At 39.7% G+C, this 20,002-nt stretch overlaps 1 protein-coding gene across 1 annotated transcript in view; it reads right to left on the bottom strand.

Annotated features, from left to right (window-relative positions):
* The window catches only part of BBS9 (Bardet-Biedl syndrome 9), a 469,218-nt gene extending 449,427 nt beyond the window's left edge, over positions 1-19,791 (bottom strand). The window contains exons 1-2 of the mRNA XM_040259660.1: positions 19,096-19,791; positions 69-191 (exon numbers count right to left, since the gene is read on the bottom strand). Coding sequence (XP_040115594.1) covers positions 69-180 — 112 coding nt within the window. The 5' untranslated portion in view covers positions 181-191; positions 19,096-19,791. The remainder of the gene's footprint in view (positions 1-68; positions 192-19,095) is intronic.
* Between the last annotated feature and the right edge of the window lie 211 nt (positions 19,792-20,002).

Consider the following 20,002-nt stretch of genomic DNA (forward strand, 5'->3'; position numbering starts at 1 on the left):
TTAAAAATCGTTTTTATTTCATCCCTATAAAATGCTTTGTTCAACGTGCTTGGTGATAAGTTGTTTACCTTGTCCATTTCCAGCATTGTCAACATCAGCCAAACACAAACAGCCTTGATCAAATTCTTCTTTATCTCCCAGAACAGTAGACCACCAATCACGGGCTTTAAATAAAGACATTTTCGTTCACTCTAAAAAGAAAGCATTTATTTATAATCAAAATCCACTTCACAAAGTGCAAGTCACAACAGGATTTATGAATTGATTAACTCCTACAACATACAGAGCAAACTAAACTTAGACAAATTTGAGAAAAAATATTATATTTAACTCTAATTTTTTGGTATTTTGTGGACAAATACATGAAACCACAACTCCAAATGAGTGGAAACATTAATCAAATATTTTGCCATGCCATTGGAAAGTGAAGCTGAGAAATTATACATTTATGTTGCATCAATTCTCTCCTCTGGGACATTTAGCAGACAACTGCACAAAGTTAATATATTCTTTGAAGGATCAAGATCCAAATTCTACCAGCACTAGTCAGCACATAATTCCTAGACAAAACACCGAATTTCCCTTCAGTTTGGTCCTTAGAAAGACTGTAGATCTCCTGTCACAATGAGTTGCTAAGAAGAGCAAATGAGATCAAATGCATCAATGACTAATACCGGAAGGGGTACATCACAAGTACTCAAAACGTATTCACTCTCTTTCCCCTAACTGTAGAAAGAAAGATGGAAGAGGAAATTCACACCAAAAAAAACCAACTAGGAAATGTGGGCTGTAGTCTACTTATAGCACTAATTACCTGTGTGTCCTCAGGCAACTCACGTAACCCCTTCGCACTTTGATTCCTCATCTAAAATGAGTATACACCAGCCATACCGCTGGGTTACGGATGTGGTGGATGTGAAAGCACACTGGACCTTTTAAATTACAGTACAAACCACACAGGGGGCTTCCCAGGTGGATCAGATGATAAAGAATCTGCCTGCAACGCAGGAGATCCAGGTTCAATCCCTGGATATGCAAGATCCCCTGGAGAAGGGAATGGCAACCCACTGCAGTATTCTTGCCTAGAGAATTCCATGGACAGAGAAGCCTGACAGGCTATATGGTCCACGGGGGCCACAAAGAGTCAGACATGACTGAGTGACCAACACTTTTTAGGGCTTCCCTGGTGGCTCAGACAGTAAAGAATCCACCTGCAGTGTGGGAGACCTGGGTTCAGTTCCTGGGTTGGGAAGATCTCCTAGAGGAGGGCATGGCAACCCACTCCAGTATTCTTGCCTGGAAAATCACCATGGACAGAGGAGCCTGGTGGGCTACAATCTATGGGGTCGCAAAGAGTCAGACATGACTGAGCCACTAAGCACACACATAACATACCTGGGATTCTATGAGAATTTATTTATCTAACATAAACGAAGCTTCCTTCAAGATACACTGATTTGAATGATAGTTAGGATAAGCAGTCAACTCTTTTTATTCAAAGAAGCTCTGTTCTATAAGTGGCAGCAAACGCTGAATTTGCAAACACTGAATCATTGCTTCTAGAGGAAGTAGGGGGTTAGAGTCACGCAAGCTTCTATTCACAGCATTTTCAGCAACCAATGAATACATAATTTTGTTTCTTGTGTGTTTCTGTTTAAAGATAGTTTATTTTATATAATGCTGGTTCATTAACATTGATCTCAATGACCAACAACACTACAACTCATATTTGAAGAAAACTTATCTACTATATGTATTTTCTCCATAGAGTACATCACAGCCCTCTTGCACTTAGGAATATTAGACAGTACTTTAGCACTACTCTGGGGGACAATTTTAAATAGCAATATCACACACACACATAAAACCCAAACCACAGAGATAGAAAAAGTAGACTACATAGGCACTAAGTAGACTACGAATAAAATGAGAGCTTCAACAAGAAGACAAGAAGGCAGAGAGTTGCTGTGTTTGACATCAGCTGGGAATATCCTGGGAATATCCATATCAAGTGACTCCAATTTTTTGCCACTCTGCCCACAACCATGAATGACACCAAAAGCACTATGAATATTGATTTGGGATTACAAAAAATTTTGGTGAGCAGAAAAACTCACAAATACAGAATATGCAAATAATGAGGATCATCATATTTTTTTTTAAAGGTAGATTAATCTGCTTCTTTCAATAGGCCTTCCACACAGGTTAAACACAGAAATCAAGATTACTTGTATTCATAGAGTTGGCTAAGAAATTAGCTGACCATAATATGGTGGTAAAAAGTACAGCCTCTGGAGGCAGTTGATAGGAGTTTGAATCCCTGCTCTACCATATACTAACCAGGCAACCAGATGCAGGTTACTAAAAGTTACTGAATTTCTCTATACTTTGGCTTCCTCATTTGTTAATATAAAATAAAGGTAAGAATGGTATGTGAGGACTGAATAAAAACACAGTAGAGTCAACCTACAAAATAGGAGAAAGTATTTGCAAATCAGGTATCTGAAAAGAGTCACGATACACAATACATAAAGAACTGGTAAAATTCAACAACAATAACAAAAATTTAAATGGGCAAAGGAATTGAGATATTTATCTAAATAAGATAGACAAATGGACAAGTATATGAAACAATGCTCAATGTCACTAATCATTAGAGATATGCAAGTCAAAACCACTATGAGATACTACCCCACATCCATTAGGATGGCTATTACCTAAAATAATAAGTGTTAGCAATGATGTAATCAAACCCTTGTGCACTGTTGGTAAGAATATAAAATGATGCTGCCACTGTGGAAATAGTACGGTGTTTTCTCAAAACATTAAAAATTTAAATTACCATTTGATCCAGCAATTCCACTTCTGGGAATACAGCCAAATAAACTGAAAGCAGTTTCTCGAAGAGATATTTGTACAACCATGTTCATGGCTCAGTGGTAAAGAATCCACCTGCAATGCAGGAGACCTAAGAAATTTAGGTTCAATCTCTGGCTAGGGAAGATCCATGGGTCCCCATGGCAACCCACTCCAGTATTCTTGCCTGGAGAATCCCATGGACAGAGGAGCCTGGTGGGCTACAGTCCATAGGGTCACAAAGAGTTGGACATGACTGAAGCATCTAAGCACATACACATACATATGTTTACAGCAGCATTATTCACAAGACCCAAAGGTAGAAACAAACCACCTGTCCACTGGCAAATATGTGGATAATCAAAATTTAGTGTATATATATACAATGGAATTTTTTTTGCTGGAGCAGCACTCTTTTTTGTTGAAGTATAGTTGATTTACAATGTTGTGTCAGTTTCTGGTGTACAGCAAAGTGATTCAGTTGTGTGTGTGTGTATGTATTTATATATATATATAATATATATATAGTTTCCATTATGGTTTAGTACAGAATATTGTATATTGTGCTCTATAGTAGGACCTTGTTGTTTATCTATCTTATATATAGTAATATGTATCTGCTAATCTCAGCTTCCTGATTATCTTTGCCCCGCCTCCCTTTTCCTTTTAGTAACCATAAGTTTGTTTTCTATGTCTGTGAGTCTGTTTCTGCTTCATAAGAAAGTTTGTGTCATATTTTAGACTCCATATGTAAGTGCTATCATATTTGCCTTTCTCTGACATTTCATCTAGTATGCTAATCTCTAGGTTCATGCATGTTGCTTCATATGGCACTATTTCACTCTTTCTATGACTGAGTGGTATTCCACTGTGAGAGAGAGAGAGAGAGAGAGAGTGTGCGTGTGTACCCTACATCTTCTGTATTCATTCATCTGTTGATGGACAGTTAGGTTGCTTCCATATCTTTTGTGTGTGTGTGTGCTCAGTCTCGTCCTGCTCTTTGCAACCTCTTCTTTGAGACCTCACAGACTGCACCCCACAAGGCTCCTCTGTCCATGGAATTCTCCAGGCAAGAATATTGCAGTGGGTTGCCATTCCCTTCTCCAGGGTTTCTTCTGGACCCAGGGATTGAACCCAGGTCCCCAGGATTGCAGGAGGATTCTTAACCATTCAAGGGAAGCCTGGAAGTCCTAAGAGGCTGCCTTTTCCTTTACTTCATTATTTTTTTTATTGAAGTATACGTGAGTTCCAATATTAGTTTCAGGTGTATAGCACAGTGATCCAGTATTTTTATAGATTATATTCCACTAAGAGTTATTACAAAAGGATTTCCCTGGTGGTCCAGTGGTTAAGACTCTGTGCTTCCCAGTGCAAGAGGCATGAGTTTGATCCCTGGTTATGGAACTAAGATTCCACATGTTACAAGCACAACCAAAAAAAAAAAATGTTTTTACAATATAATGACTATAATTCCCTGTGCTGTACAAATTGTCCCTGTTGCTTATCTACCTTTTTAACTTTTTATTGGATTATAGTTGATTTACAAAAAGGTTGCATTTTAAATAATTTCATTTCTGCAACATTTTCAAAGTTACAAAATTAAGCTGATGGAGAACAGATTAGTGGTTACCAAGGTTAAGAGAGGGTATGACTTTAAAGGATTAATGCAAAGGAATTTCTTTGAGGTGATGAAAAAGTTCTAGAACCAAACTTTGGTGGTGGTTCCAAGGCATAAATTTTATTTCTTAGAACTGTATTCCTAAAAAAAAAAAGTGTATGTAATATAAAACACGGTGAGATTGAAATAAGATCTGTAATTTAGCTATAGTACTAAATAGAGTATAGTTGCTGTTGTTCAGTCGCCCAGTCATGTCCGACGCTTTGCGACCCCATGAACTGCAGTATGCCAGGCATCCCTGTCCCTCCCCATCTCCCAAAGTTTGCCCGTTGCATTGGTGATGCCAGCCAGCCATCTCATCTTCTGATGCCCTCTTCTCCTTCTGTCCTCAATCTTTCCCAGCATCAAGGACTTTCCAATGAGTCCAGCTATTTGGATCAGATGACCAAAATACTGGAGTTTCAGCTTCAATATCAGTCCTTCAAATGAGTATTCAGGGTTGATCTCCCTTAAGATTGACTCGTTTGATCTCCCTGCTGTCCAAGGAACTCTCAGGAGCCTTCAGCACCACAGTTCAAAGGTGTGAATTCTTCAGCACCCTGCCTTCTTTACGGTCCAGCTCTTACAACCGTACGTGACTACTGAGAAAATCATAGCCTTGACTATTTGCTGGCAGAGTAATCTTTTTGCTTTTCAACACACTGTCTAGCTTTTTCATAGCTTTCCTCCCTAAAAGCAAACGTCTTCTGATTTCATGGTTGTAGTCACCATCCACAGTGATTTGAGAGCCCAAGAAGAGGAAATCTGTCACTACTTCCACCTTTTCCCCTCTATTTGCCATGAAGTAATGGAGCCAGATGCCATTGTCTTAGTTTTCTTAATATTTAGTTTTAAGCTGGCTCTTTCACTCTCCTCCTTCACCCTCATTAAGAGGCTCTTTACTTCCTCTTCTCTTTCTGCCATTAGAGTGATATCATTCACCTATCTGAGGTTGTTGCTGTTTCTCCCACCAATCTTGATTCTAGCTTGTAACTCATCCAGCCGGGTATTTCTCATTATGTGCTCAGCATATAGGCTAAACAAACAGGGTGATAGCAGACAGCCCTGTTGTACTCCTTTCTCAATCTTGAACCAATCAGTTGTTCCATGCAGGGTTCTAACTGTTGACTCTTGACCCGCATACAGGTTTATCAGGAGACAGGTAAGATGTTCTGGTATTCTCATCTCTTTAAGAGCTTTCCTCAGTTTATTATGATCCACACAGTTGAAGGCTTTGGCGTAGTCAATCAAACAGAGGTAGGTGTTTTTCTGGACTTTCCTAGCTTTCTCTCTGATTCAGTGAATGTTGGCAATTTGATCTCTGGTTCCTCTTCCTTTTCTAAACCCAGCTTGGACACCTGGAAGTTCTTGGTTCACATAATGCTGAAGCATAGCATGCAAGATTTTAAGCATGACCTTACTAGCATGGTCCAATGATTAGCACATTCTTTAGTACTACTCTTCTTGGGAACTGGGATGAGGACTGACCTTTTCCAGTCCTGTGGCCACTACTGGGTCTTCCAGATTTGCTGACATATTGAATGCAACACCTTGATGGCATCACCCTTTAGGGTTTTGAATAGTTCTACTAGAATTCCATCACATCCACTAGCTTTATTAACAGCAATGCTTCCTAAGGTCCACTTGACTTTGCTCTCCAGAATGTCTGGCTCTGGGTGAGTGACCACACCATTGTAGTAATCCAATTCATTAACATCTTTTTTGTACAGTTCTTCTATGTATTCTTTCCATCTCTTCTTGATCTCTTCAATAATCAGGGGAAAGACTAGAGAGTTCTTCAAGAAAATTAGAGATATCAAGGGAACATTTTGCCCAAAGATGGGCACAATAAAGGACAGAAACAATGGGGACCTAGTAGACACTGGACGGATCAAGCAGAGATGGAAAGAATACACAGAAGAACTGTCCAAAAAAGATCCTAATGAACAGTGTTACTATGATGGTCTTGGGTAGCCCTACATGGCATGGCTCTATGTGTATTGTACTAATGTCAATTTAATGGCTTTGATAATTGTACTTTATCACTGGGAAACCACTATTTTTGCAGCTTCTATGTGATTGTAAAATCCTTTCAAAGTGACAATTTTAAAGAAACACCAGGGTAGGGGAGAAAGAAAATTTCATGTAAAGCCCTCTCTTTATGTTAAAAAAGAAAGCAGTCAGGTAAAGGCAAGGGATTGATGAAAATGAAGGAAAAATACCTAGCAGGTAAGTAAACTTATCATGAGTTTTAACATGGGGGAGAGTTTCTGAAAAACCATCTGTATCACCTGTTATTAATAATGGCACTATGTAAAACCATACAGATTGCCAGATGACTAAACTTCAAATCTCATAGCAAATATTCAAAACCATAATAAACACTTCTATTATACTTTTATTGAATTTTTTAATTTGAGAGGGATGTAACAATATTTAATAAATGCCATATATTCCCATTACATACTTGAGATACATTGGAAAATTGTAACACAACATACCATTGGACTGCCACAATAAAGACACATCATTCTCTTGCAGCCCAGGGCAGAATATGACCCCAATTCAACACCATTCAATGATTCACTAGGAGGTCTCACAACACTCAGCATATAGTCATCATCATGGCTATGATAATGATGGATATGATTACTTAAAAGGACAAGAAGCATAATCAGGAAGGGCGAAAAGTGTATGTACCTGTAGTTTGAATATAAACACACATGACTTCATCAGATGAAAATACCTATTATGTGAATATGGCCTTAAAAACCTTTGTTGGTGAACAAATTTTTTCAGCTTGCTAGAATAAAAGTGGGTGGGGGGAGGAATCTCCAATATGAAAAACTAACTCTCCAACACTGCGTGTAAATGGAACTGTTCTAAATCAAGCAGTAATTTCTCATGGACTTCTATCATAAAATGGAATATCTATTCTTATTAACAAAATACAACTGGCAACATTTAGTTCCTTCCTGTTTCTCCTGCTCTACCAATTTCTCCTTAGACACCTACCACTTCATTAGCTTCTGAAAGTCCTCCTTTTCTAGATTCTTCAGCTTGGCTACCCCAAGTGGAGTCCCTGGACTAGCAGGTCAGCATCACCCAAGAGCTTGTGAAAATTGAGAAGCCCAACTCCACCCCAAACAACATCCGGAAGTGATTCACATGCACCTTGAAGTCTGAAAACCACTAGTTGAACTGATAGCTGAGAGCCTATGCGGATGTTTTCTTAGAGCAATGCTCTACTTCTCTTCGTTTTCACTGTGACCCCTGCCACTAGTCATCTTTCAAAAGTTCAGAAAAAAAACTCACTTTTAAAATCAAGAGCCTCCACAGCTAGAAGCTACTTACCAATCAGCTAGTCTTCTCATTCTATAGGTCTATGACTCCCCTAAGTTCAGTTCAGTTCAGTTGCTCAGTCGCGTCTGATCTTGGCAACCCCATGGACCAAAGCACGCCAGGTCTCCCTGTCCATCACCACCTCCCAGAGTTTACCCAACTCATGTCCATTGAGTCAGTGATGCCATGCAACCATCTAATCCTCTGTCATCCCCTTCTCCTTCAGCCTTCAATCTTTCCCAGCATCACAGTCTTTTCAACTGAGTCAGCTCTTCACATTAGGTGGCCAAAATATTGGAGTTTCAGCTTCAGCATCAGTCCTCTCAATGAACACCCAGGACTGATCTCATTTAGGATGGACTGGTTGGATCTCCTTGCAGTCCAAGGGACTCTGAAGAGTCTTCTCCAACACCACAGTTCCAAAGCATCAATTCTTCAGTGCTCAGCTTTCTTTGTAGTCCAACTCTCACATCCATACAGGACCACTAAAAAAACCACAGCCTTGACTAGACGGACCTTTGTTGGAAAGTAATGTCTCTGCTTTTTAATATGCTGTCTAGGTTGGTCGTAATGTTCCTTCCAAGGAGTTCAGTTCAGTTCAGTCGCTCAGTCGTGTCCGACTCTTTGCGACCCCATGAATCGCAGCACGCCAGGCCTCCCTGTCCATCACCAACTCCCGGAGTTCACTCAGACTCATGTCCATCGAGTCAGTGATGCCATCCAGCCATCTCATCCTCTGTCATCCCCTTCTCCTCCTGCCCCCAGTCCCTCCCAGCATCAGAGTCTTTGCCAATGAATCAACTCTTCGCATGAGGTGGCCAAAGTACTGGAGCTTCAGCTTTAGCATCATTCCTTCCAAAGAAATCCCAGGGCTGATCTCCTTCAGAATGGACTGGTTGGATCTCCTTGCAGTCCAAGGGACCCTCAAGAGTCTTCTCCAACACCACAGTTCAAACGCATCAATTCTTCGGCCCTCAGCCTTCTTCACAGTCCAACTCTCACATCCATACATGACCACAGGAAAAACCATAGCCTTGACTAGACAGACCTTAGTCGGCAAAGTAATGTCTCTGCTTTTGAATATACTATCTAGGTTGGTCGTAACTTTTCTTCCAAGGAGTAAGTGTCTTTTAATTTCATGGCTGCAGTCACCATCTGCAGTGATTTTGGAGCCCAAAATAAATATTTAAGTCTGACACCATTTCTACTGTTTCCCCATCTATTTCTCATGAAGTGATGGGACCAGATGCCATGATCTTCGTTTTCTGAATGTTGAGCTTTAAGCCAACTTTTTCACTCTCCTCTTTCACTTTCATCAAGAGGCTTTTTAGCTCCTCTTCACTTTCTGCCATAAGGGTGGTATCATCTGCATATCTGAGGTTATTGATATTTCTCCCGGCAATCTTGATTCCAGCTTGTGTTTCTTCCAGTCCAGTGTTTCTCATGATGTACTCTGCATAGAACTTAAATAAGCAGGGTGACAATATACAGCCTTGACATATTCCTTTTCCTGTTTGGAACCAGTCTGTTGTTCCATGTCCAGTTCTAACTGTTGCTTCCTGACCTGCATACAGATTTCTCAAGAGGCAGGTCAGGTGGTCTGGTATTCCCATCTCTTTCAGAATTTTCCACAGTTTATTGTGATCCACACAGTCAAAGGCTTTGGCATAGTCAATAAAGCAGAAATAGATGTTTTTCTGGAACTCTCTTGCTTTTTCCATGATCCAGTGGATGTTGGCAATTGGATCTCTGGTTCCTCTGCCTTTTCTAAAACCAGCTTGAACATCAGGGAGTTCACAGTTCACGTATTGCTGAAGTCTGGCTTGGAGAATTTTGAGCATTACTTTACTAGCATGTGAGATGAGTGCAATTGTGTGGAAGCATCTTTTAATTTTACGGCTGCAGTCACCATCTGCTGTGATTTTGGAGCCCCAGAAAATAAAGTCAGCCACTGTTTCCACTGTTTCTCCATCTATTTGCCATGAAGTGATAAGACTGGATGCCATGATCTTAGTTTTCTGAAAGTTGAGCTTTAGGCCAACTTCTTCAGTCTCCTCTTTCACTTTCATCAAGAGGCTTTTGAGTTCCCCTTCACTTTCTGCCATAAGGGTGGTGCCATCTGCATATCTGAGATTATTGATATTTCTCCTGGCAATCTTGATTCCAGCTTGTGCTTCTTCCAGCCCAGCATTTGATATGATGTACTCCGCATATAAGTTAAATAAGCAGGGTGACAATATACAGCCTTGACGTACTGCTTTTCTATTTGGAACCAGTCTGTTGTTCCATGTCCAGTTCTAACTGTTGCTTCCTGACCTGCATATAGGTTTCTCAAGAGGTAGGTCAGGTGGTCTGGTATTCCCATCAATTTCAGAATTTTCCACAGTTTGTTGTGATCCACATAGTCAAAGGCTTTGGCATAGTCAATATAGCAGAAGTAGATGTTTTTCTAGAACTCTCTTGCTTTTTCCATGATCCGGTGGATGTTGGCAATTTGATCTCTGGTTCCTCTGCCTTTTCTAAAACCACCTTGAACATCTGGAAGTTCATGGTTCATGTATTGTGGAAGCCTGGCTTGGAGAACTTTGAGCATTACTTTACTAGCATGTGAGATGAGTGCAATTGTGCAGTAGTTTGAGCATTCTTTGGCATTGCCTTTCTTTAGGATTGGAATGAAAACTGACCTTTTTAGTCCTGTGGCCACTGTTGAGTTTTCCAAATTGCTGACATACTGAGTGCAGCACTTTCACAGCATCATCTTTCAAGATTTGAAATAGCTCAACTGGAATTCCATCACCTCCACTAGCTTTGTAGTGATGCTTTCTAAGGCCCACTTGACTTCACATTCCAGGATGTCTGGCTCTAGGTGAGTGATCACACCATCATGATTATCTGGGTCATGAAGATCTTTTTTGTACAGTTCTTCTGTGTATTCTTGCCACCTCTTCTTAGTATCTTCTGCTTCTGTTAGGTCCATACCATTTCTGTCCTTTATCCAGCCCATCTTTGCATGAAATGTTCCCTTGGTATCTCTAATTTTCTTGAAGAGATTCTAGTCTTTCCCATTCTGTTGTTTTCCTCTATTTCTTTGCACTGATCCCTGAGGAAGGCTTTCTTATCTCTCCTTGCTACTCTTTGGAACTCTGCATTCAGATGCTTATAGCTTTCCTTTTCTCCTTTGTTTTTCGCTTCTCTTCTTTTCACAGCTATCTGTAAGGCCTCCTCAGACAGCCATTTTGCTTTTTTTTGCATTTCTTTTCCTTGGGGATAGTCTTAATCTCTGTCTAAATTACAGAGCTAATGGCAGAAGCATTTCTGCATACCGTCTCCCAGTCTCTAGACCTGGTCTTATTAGGCTGTCATTGCCTGCAATTTGATATCTGAAACACTGAAAAAGCATGGCTCAGTTAGAGGTTTTTTTTGTTTTGCCTTGTTGTAATTTTTAAAAGGGGGGTGGGGGTGGGGGGGCGGTGCTATTTTTAAACCTAGGTCCCACAAATGGCTCTTCTTCACAGGACCGCAGCTACTTCATTTCAGACCAACTTACCTTCATACTAGGGCAAAACATAAGTTAATACATAGCAAGCATGCACACTCAGTCATATCTGACTCTCTGTGACCCCATGGACTGTAGCCCACCAGGCTCCTCTGTCCATGGAATTTTCAAGCAAGAATACTGGAGTGGGTTGTCATTTCCTTCTCCAGGGGATCTTCCCCACCCAGGGATCAAACCGACGTCTCCTGCTTGCCAGTCGTATTCTTTAACACTGTGCCACCTGGGAAGCCCTAATACATAGCAGAACTGCATGAATTACATTACATCACAATTCAGCACGGAGAAGGCAATGGCACCCCACTCCAGTACTCTTGCCTGGAAAATCCCATGGATGGAGGAGCCTGGTGGGCTACGGTCCATGGGGTCACTAAGAGTCGGACACGACTGAGCAACTTCACTTTCACTTTTCACTCTCATGCACTGGAGAAGGAAATGGCAACCCACTCCAGCGTTCTTACCTGGAGAATCCCAGGGACAGGGGAGCCTGGTGGGCTGTCGTCTATGGGCTCGCAAAGAGTCGGACACGACTGAAGTGACTTAGCAGCAGCAGCACAATTCAGCACACTGGTTCGCCCGTGACCCAGGTGTTATTATTTACCATTGTGGACAATCAACTGCTGAATAAGGTCTGCTGCTAAATTAATGAACAATAGGAAAACTAACAATTTGAACTGATGGCCAGTAGCGTATCTCCCAGTGCCTCTCTTTTCCATTTCAAAGGCAGAAGCAGAGAACAGTGCACTGCCCACTCCCAAAAAAATTAAGAAAATACAAACCCTCATTTGTGCTAAATTTGTACATCATTAACTTCCTTTTCTCAAAAATTGGTGTATTTTTACATGATAGCTTAGGCTGCAGGACAAAAGATTTCAAAAGGGAGTTTCTCTCCACTATGGCTTCATACATTGAACAGCAAGTCTGAACAAGGTTGCTAGATATCCCTGCTATCTGCAAAAAAAAAAAAAAAAAAGCTTAATCTCTTGGCTTGAAAAATAAAACACACCTACAAAAAAATTCTCTTTGCACATATCAGCTGTGTTCCTAATAACCTTATACATAATCATTTTTATTGCTCACTCACTCAGTCACTTCAATTGTGTCGGACTCTGGAACCCTATGGACTGTAGCCCGCCAGGCTCCTCTGTCCATGGGGATTCTCCAGGCAAGAATACTGGAGTGGGTTGCCATGCCCTCCTCCAGGCGATCTTTCTGACTCAGGGATCAAACCCATGTCTCTTTGCATCTCCTGCATTGGCAGGGATGTTGTTTACCACTAGCACCACCTACTTGCTCTTAAATATAAGTCTTACAGACTCCAGAGCACATTGATATCCAATGGAACTCTGATGAAATCTTGTGATAATATAGGTATTTCTCCCATAACCATATGTTATCAACTTAAAGTTTCAGAGAATTCCACTTTCAGCATGACATGTGAGAAGTTCCATGGGCCCACTTCCCAGTGAAACTCTGAAAATTATTTTTTAAAACAATCATTTAACATCTCTGGAAGTTGTCCTAGGAGCATATAGCAAATAAAGAAACGCTAAAAATCTAAAACTCAGTAAGAACAGTAAGAGTCTGTAATATTTAAACTAACACTCCCTCCTCCATACTCCTAGTTCAGCAAGACAGTATTGCACTCCAGACTGGTATAGCCAAGAACCCTCTCCCCACAGCTCCCAATCAGAAAACCATTTTCCCAGGAGGGGCAGGACGTCAGCCTTATTTGTCCTGCTGCCACCTATCTGTTGCGGACTACAGAAGATATTGAAAATTTAAACAGACTTATAAAAAGTAGAAAGACTGAAGTAGTAATCAAAAAACTACCTACAAAAAAAGACCAGGCTCAAAGAAAAAAAGGGAGGAAAGACTAAGCTCAGATGGTAAATTCCACCAAATGTTTTTTAAAAATTAACACCAATTGTTCACTAATCTCTCCAAAAAATAAAAGAGGAGGGGTCACTTCCCAACTCATTCTATGAAACTAGTGTTACACTGATAACAAAACTAGACAAATACAAGAAAAGAAAACTATGGACCAGTGTCTCTTACAAATGTGCATGTAAAAATCTTCAACACAACACCAGCAATGTGAATCAAGCAACATATGATTAGAATTAAACACCATGGCCAAGTGTAATTTACCCCTAGGAAAGCAATGTTAGTTTAACACCCAAAATTATTTAAGAAAATATACCAAAACTATAAAGTAAAATTTTAAAAACACCTGATCATATAAACAGAGTCAGAAAAAGCATTTGACAAAATCCAAAACTCTTCAATTGTAAAAACTCCTGATGGAAGAAATTTTCACATATGAGATATGAGGAAGTCATTCTGGCTTAAAATATAATTAAATTTAAACTTTACATGAACTAGAGCAGCCTGTCAAATAGCCTGTCTTATAACCTGTCAAATATGCATGGTACATCTGCTTTAATCATTAAAGAAAAGAGTGCATCTAAAAATCAAAATGGAGTAACTGTGATTCAGACATCCAGAATGGAGCCAGATGGCCATGGTGGATGTATTTTATTCATGTCCCTGCATCACTGAATTATCTGAACTGTATCAAACTCAACAACACATGCAGAAGTTTTCAAAACAATATCTGCTACCAGCTACCAGCTGCAACCTTATAATCTCAAAGTCTTTCCTCATAACTATGCAACCATTTCAAACCCCAATAAATCCTTGCTTAACAAGCATCCTTCCAAGCTCCAATCCTAATTCTTCACAAACAACTTACATAACTTTGTGGTTATAAAGTTGTAACTTCTTGAATATGTGTCTCCCAGGCTGTAGCCCTAGGTCTGGCTCAAATAAAGCTCTTCTATTCTTATTATAGATTGTTTATGGATTATTAGCACCTATGTTTTCAACATACTAGGATAGAAAGGAACTTCCTCAAACAGAAAGAGAACACTTACATGCAAAACTCATAGTTTATACCATACTTAATGGTGAATGACTGGATGCTCTCTCCCTAATATCAGACACAAGTCTGGGATGTCCTTCTTAACCACTTCATTTGACTGTTATCTTAGATGCTGTAAATTAGCCAATTAAGTGGGAGAAAAATTAAAGGCTTACAGATTGGAAAGGAAGAAGTAAAACTATCTTTACTTACAGATGACATGATCTTGTATATAGAAAATCCTCAATAATTCAGTAAAAACAAACAAAAACTATTAGAGCTAGTAAACAACTCAGTAAGGTTGAAGGATACAAGATCAACATAACAGAAATCAACTGTATTTCTATGTACTGGCAATGAACAATCCGAAAATAAGAAACAACTGCATTTACAATAGCATCCAAAGAATAAAACACTGAGCAATAAAAGTAACAAAAGACATATAAAATATATACTCTGAAAACTACAAAATATAGTCAAAAGAAAAAAAAGATCTAAACAGGAAAATACACCATGCTCATGGTTCTGAAGCGTTAACATTATTAAGATGGCAATACTTCACTAATTGATCTCCACATTCAATGCAATCCCTACCAGATTTCCACATGGCTTCTTTGTACAAATTGGCAGGCTTCTGATGAAATTCTTATAGAATTACCAGGGACTCAGAATGGTCAAAATAATCTTTTAAAAGAAGAACAAAACTGGAGAACTCATATTTCCCCCATTTCAAAAATTACTACAAAGCAACAGGAATCAGGACAGTATGGTACTGGCATATGAGTAGACATAGACAAATGAAAAGGAAGTGAGAGTTCAGAAATAAACTCATGCTTATAGGAGCCTTACTCAAAATACCCAAAAGGTGGAAATGACCCAATTGCCCACCAATTAATGAATATACAAATGCAAAGTAGCATAGCCATACAGTAGAATATTAGTCAGTGATGAAAGGAATGGAGTAACTAATATATGCTGCAACATGGATGAAACTTGAAAACATTACTTCAAGAGAAAGAAGCCAATCACAAAAAACCACATATTATATGATTCCATTTATATAAAACGTGCAGAATACACAAATCCATAGAGACAAAGTAAATTGGTGGTTTCTTAGGTTTGAAGGACAAGAGAAGACAGGAAAGCTATAAGCTCAGGGTACAGGTTTCTTTCTGAGGTGATAAAAATATTCTAAGATTTACTGTCATGCAACTGATGGTTGCACATATCTGTGAATAGATTAAAAAAATTGAATTGTATACATTAAATGGTTTAATTGTATGGCATGTGAGTTATATTTCAATAAAGCTGCTATTTTTTAAAGAGTACATAGTGATGAACACATGGGGGATTGCTTTACTATTATTTGTGTTTTTGTTTATGTTTAAAATTTCCCATAATAAAAATAATAAAATTTTACTCTTTTTAATAACTGAGTACCTTTATTTTTATTTTTCATTTTCTAAAATCAGTTCAGTTCAGTTCAGTCGCTCAGTGTTTTATTTTTTATTTGGCTGCACTGGGTCTTCCTTGTGGCACGCAGGGTCTTCGAACTTCATTGCAACATGTGGGATCTTTACCTGCAGCTTGTGAGATCTAGTTCCCTAAGCAGGTATCGAACCCAAGCCCCCTGCACTGGGAGCATGGAGTCCTGGTCACTGGATCAAAAGGAAGTCCCAAAGTTTCACCTTTTTTAAATTAGGATACTCCTGTATTTTGGCCACATTTACCACTCTATCAGAAGAACAACAGGCTGACAAATTACATTCAGAAGATTAGCAAAATAAATTCTACCCTTTCTCCTAGAAGGACATCCTACCCCATTGACAGAGAAAAAAATTAACCATAACTTAAAACTCATATAAAATGCTAATTCATTTTCCAAGTTCAAAAACATACAGGTCTTGACTTTAACATATTAAGGTAAGCAGTTGGATGGCAGAGGTCTATTACTGGCAGGAAAGGAAGAAAGGAACAATGGTAATAAGGCATTTTCAGCCATGAAATCTGGCTTTTTTGTTACAAAAAACAAATTTAAAATATTCCAAATAACAAAAGTTTAATAGGCATAAATTGATTTTAATTTTATTTAATTGTCTTCAATAAAAGTAAGAAATAAGAATTTGCATTTTATCCCCTATTCATTCAGTGTTAATTTCCAGCTCCTTAATGATTTTCTGTTTTTTGCCTGTTGTGCTTAGTCACTTAGTCGTGTTCAACTCTTTGCAACCCTTTAGACTGTAGCCAACCAGGCTCCTCCATCCATGAGATTTTTCAGGCTAGAATTTTTGAATGGGCTGCCATTTTCCTCCTCCAGGGGATATTCCTGACCCAGAGATAGAACCTGCATCTCCTTTGTATCCTGCATTGTAGGCAGATTCTTTACCCACTGAGTTATCAGGGAAGCACTTTTCTGTTTTTAAATAAATGTAAAATAAAAACCAAATATCAGATTTTTCATGGCTATCACCTCCCTTCACTAGAAAAGAAAATAATAGCTAACATTTGCTAAGCATTTACCAAGGTCCCAGGTACCATTCTAAGTGCTTTGCAAGTATTCTAATCTTCATAACAAAACTACAAAGTAAACCATAGATACTATTTTATAGGTATTCTTGAACAAAGAGAGGTTAAGAAACCTGCCCAAGTGATCACAACTATCAATACCAAGAAGTTGGAAGTAACACCCAAAACCAGACTATCTACTGATAAATAAGTGCAGCCACCTCACAACAATTAAAAAGCTGTAACTCTGTTAACATTAATTCTAATCACTGTGAGTTCAGACTTCAGGAAAGTATCTCCCATATTTAATTAAAATTTTAAAGGATGATTAGAAAACAATAATTAGAAGGTTTTAACAGATGCATATTATAAATAGCCACAAAAGACTGATTTCTTAGACCTTATTAGAATATTAAATAAGAACTCACCTCTTTATCCCTTAATCTCCAGAAATTCTCTTCCGTAATTCTTTCTTTTTTGTTTTTAATGCTTATATATATATGTTATCTCTCACACCAAGTTTACTCAGATTTAGTTTTCCTTTAAGACATGGGTGTTTTAGTACCTCATTTGCTTAGTCCTAAAGTATGGAAGGATGGCTAGATGAACAGCTGTGGCAATAATAACCCCAAGAATCTTCTGGAAGGAACACGTGGGTGAGATGGCAGATGCTGATATTAGGAGGCTAAGACATTGACACTACTGCTTTTCATTTCAGGAGCTTTATTTTCTCCATATCATGCTAGTGCTGCCTCGAATTTTGGAAAACACTGGTCAGGTCTTCCAGTCCAGGCAAGATAACAAATCCACAGAGTAAGAAGAATGTTGCTTTTGAAGACAATATTATAGACTCAATGCTAGAATTTTAATAAAAGCCACAAAAGAGGAAAGATCACAGGAGAGGGAGTTGGACAGACCTCAACTGTATCACCTTAGACAAGTCCCTCTTCCTCTAGATTCCCAGTTGTTCTGGGAAGATGGGAGAATAAAATAGCCTAACACATGTAACTACTTACCCCAATGCCCAATCCATAGGAAGCATTCAATAAATGTCAGATAAGTGTCAGTAGTAACCTCAAAGTAGTAATAGCAGTAGTGCTGGTGGTGGTTATGATATGTTCCGAGCAAGACAAAATTACAAATGTGAATGTGAACGACGGTCCCTCTGGAACGAAGATTTAAACTGAAGTTGAAAAGAATGATAGTAACTTTTAATTAATCACCAAGAATGCTTTGTGTTTCAATAATTTTTGAGAAATTCCTTATCCTGAGGGATAAGATCTGCTACAAACTTCAAAAGTTGCAAAGCTTGAAAAATTACTATATCTTATTGATACTTGATTTTTTTTGTCCCTTCAAAGATTTCCATCCAGAAGTCTCACCAAAAACATAAGTGTGTGGTTGTAATTTAAGAACAACAATTACTCATAATTACAGAAAATGAAAAATTCCTTAAACTTATAACTTGTAAATCATTTGCAGAATTTACAAAGTTTCTTTTATATATTATTCTAAATAATAGTTCAATCTATTCACCAAAAAATCTTCAACAAATAATCTCTTTACGTATTTGCAGCAAATACAAATACATAAAGAGGTTAGAAAAATTTCTCCCTCTCTGAATACTCACAGACTTTAGCTAAGACTCATCCTTTTCCCTCCAGCATCCTCAAATTGTGGATGTCTGTGATATGGTTTCATTTTTACAGTAAAAGTGAGATGGATGTGGGGGGGGGGGGGTCGTGCAGGCAGGAAAGATCCTCAAAATTGGGAGTCAATTGCAGGGCACTGAACTGGGGAAGAGAGAGAGATCACTTCAGTTCATCTAGACTGCTGTGGTCTGCAGTGTCAAAGAGAGAAGGAGAAGGAATAATCCTACTGCAAGAAGGAATTAAGGGGTATTAATACATGCATCCTACTTCAGTCACAGGCTGGGAACTGCTTTGACCATTTGTTCAGAAGACTTGTTGAAGGGTCACAGGAGAATGCTTGTGCACCATGTGACACTCCAGATTGGAATCTTTAAACATTCGTGTCACCTTTTCTCGACATTCACAGGATCACACACACACACATTGTTCTGGCTGTTGTCTTTTGAATGTAAACATATTTCATAAGAAACCTGTTATCCTCTATCTCCCAAAACCATTACATGGCATCAGAGAATCAATCTGATCAAAATATATATATATATAATAAAATAAAACACGGAAAGGGAATTCATGAATCCGATGTTTAATTCTAGACATACTTCCTTACCTGATGCTGAATCAGGTGGGTCCTGCCCCACCGTCCTTCGCGGTCTCTACAGACTTCCCTTTAAGAATGTCTGCCAGGGTCCCAGGGCTGGAACGACAAGCAAGATCGGACGTCGCAGAGAAAAGCGATCCTTATACTCCTTCTCGTTCTCCTGATCCAACTTGTTCCACGACCCAGGCAAAGAGAGCGTCTCACCAGGTAGCACCACCAGCTCCACGGAGTTGGAGTAATCCCATCAAGTAGCTCTCCCGCATCCTCTCTCGGTCACCCTCAGAGACGAGCAGAAAAAATGGTATCAGTCCCGTGGCAGAGATCAGGCAGGAGAGAACAGAGGATAGTAATGCTGCTCACAAAGAGGAGGAAATGATGAAGGAGGCAGTGAGTGGGATGTAGCAGAAAAAGGACAGCAGCGGCGGAAGGGACACCTCCCGATTCAAGCCTAACTCCAAGCCATCTTCGCCCTGTTGTCATAGCACTTTGCAACGAACGCTACTGCGCCAAGTCAGATAGCCGAGTCCCAATGCCTTCTGGGGGTTGTAGTCCTGAGTATCCCCGGAGAGCGGAAGACGGAGAATTTTTCCTGATTGTTGGAATCAGATTTCTACTGGGCGGAGCTGGAGCGAACCATTGCCTACTCCTCATTAGCGGTGAGACAGAATTAATCCGATTCCCGTTTTCTGTCCTCAGACAGGGCTAGACGCGGGTTCTGAGGAAACCCGCCTCCCGCCTCTGGCGCGGACGAAGCCACGCCCCCAATCCAGGCTCCGTCCCCGCCGCACGTGGGTGGGGCTTTCCCCGGCGGGGCGGGGCGGGGCGCGGGCGCGGCGGGGCGGGGCGGGGCGCGGCGGGGCGGGGCGGGGATTTCCTCAGAACCCGCGTCTAGCCCTGTCTGAGGACAGAAAACGGG

The sequence above is a fragment of the Oryx dammah genome, unplaced genomic scaffold, assembly GCF_014754425.2.
Source record: "Oryx dammah isolate SB20612 unplaced genomic scaffold, SCBI_Odam_1.1 HiC_scaffold_18, whole genome shotgun sequence".
In the NCBI taxonomy this organism is placed as follows: domain Eukaryota; kingdom Metazoa; phylum Chordata; class Mammalia; order Artiodactyla; family Bovidae; genus Oryx; species Oryx dammah.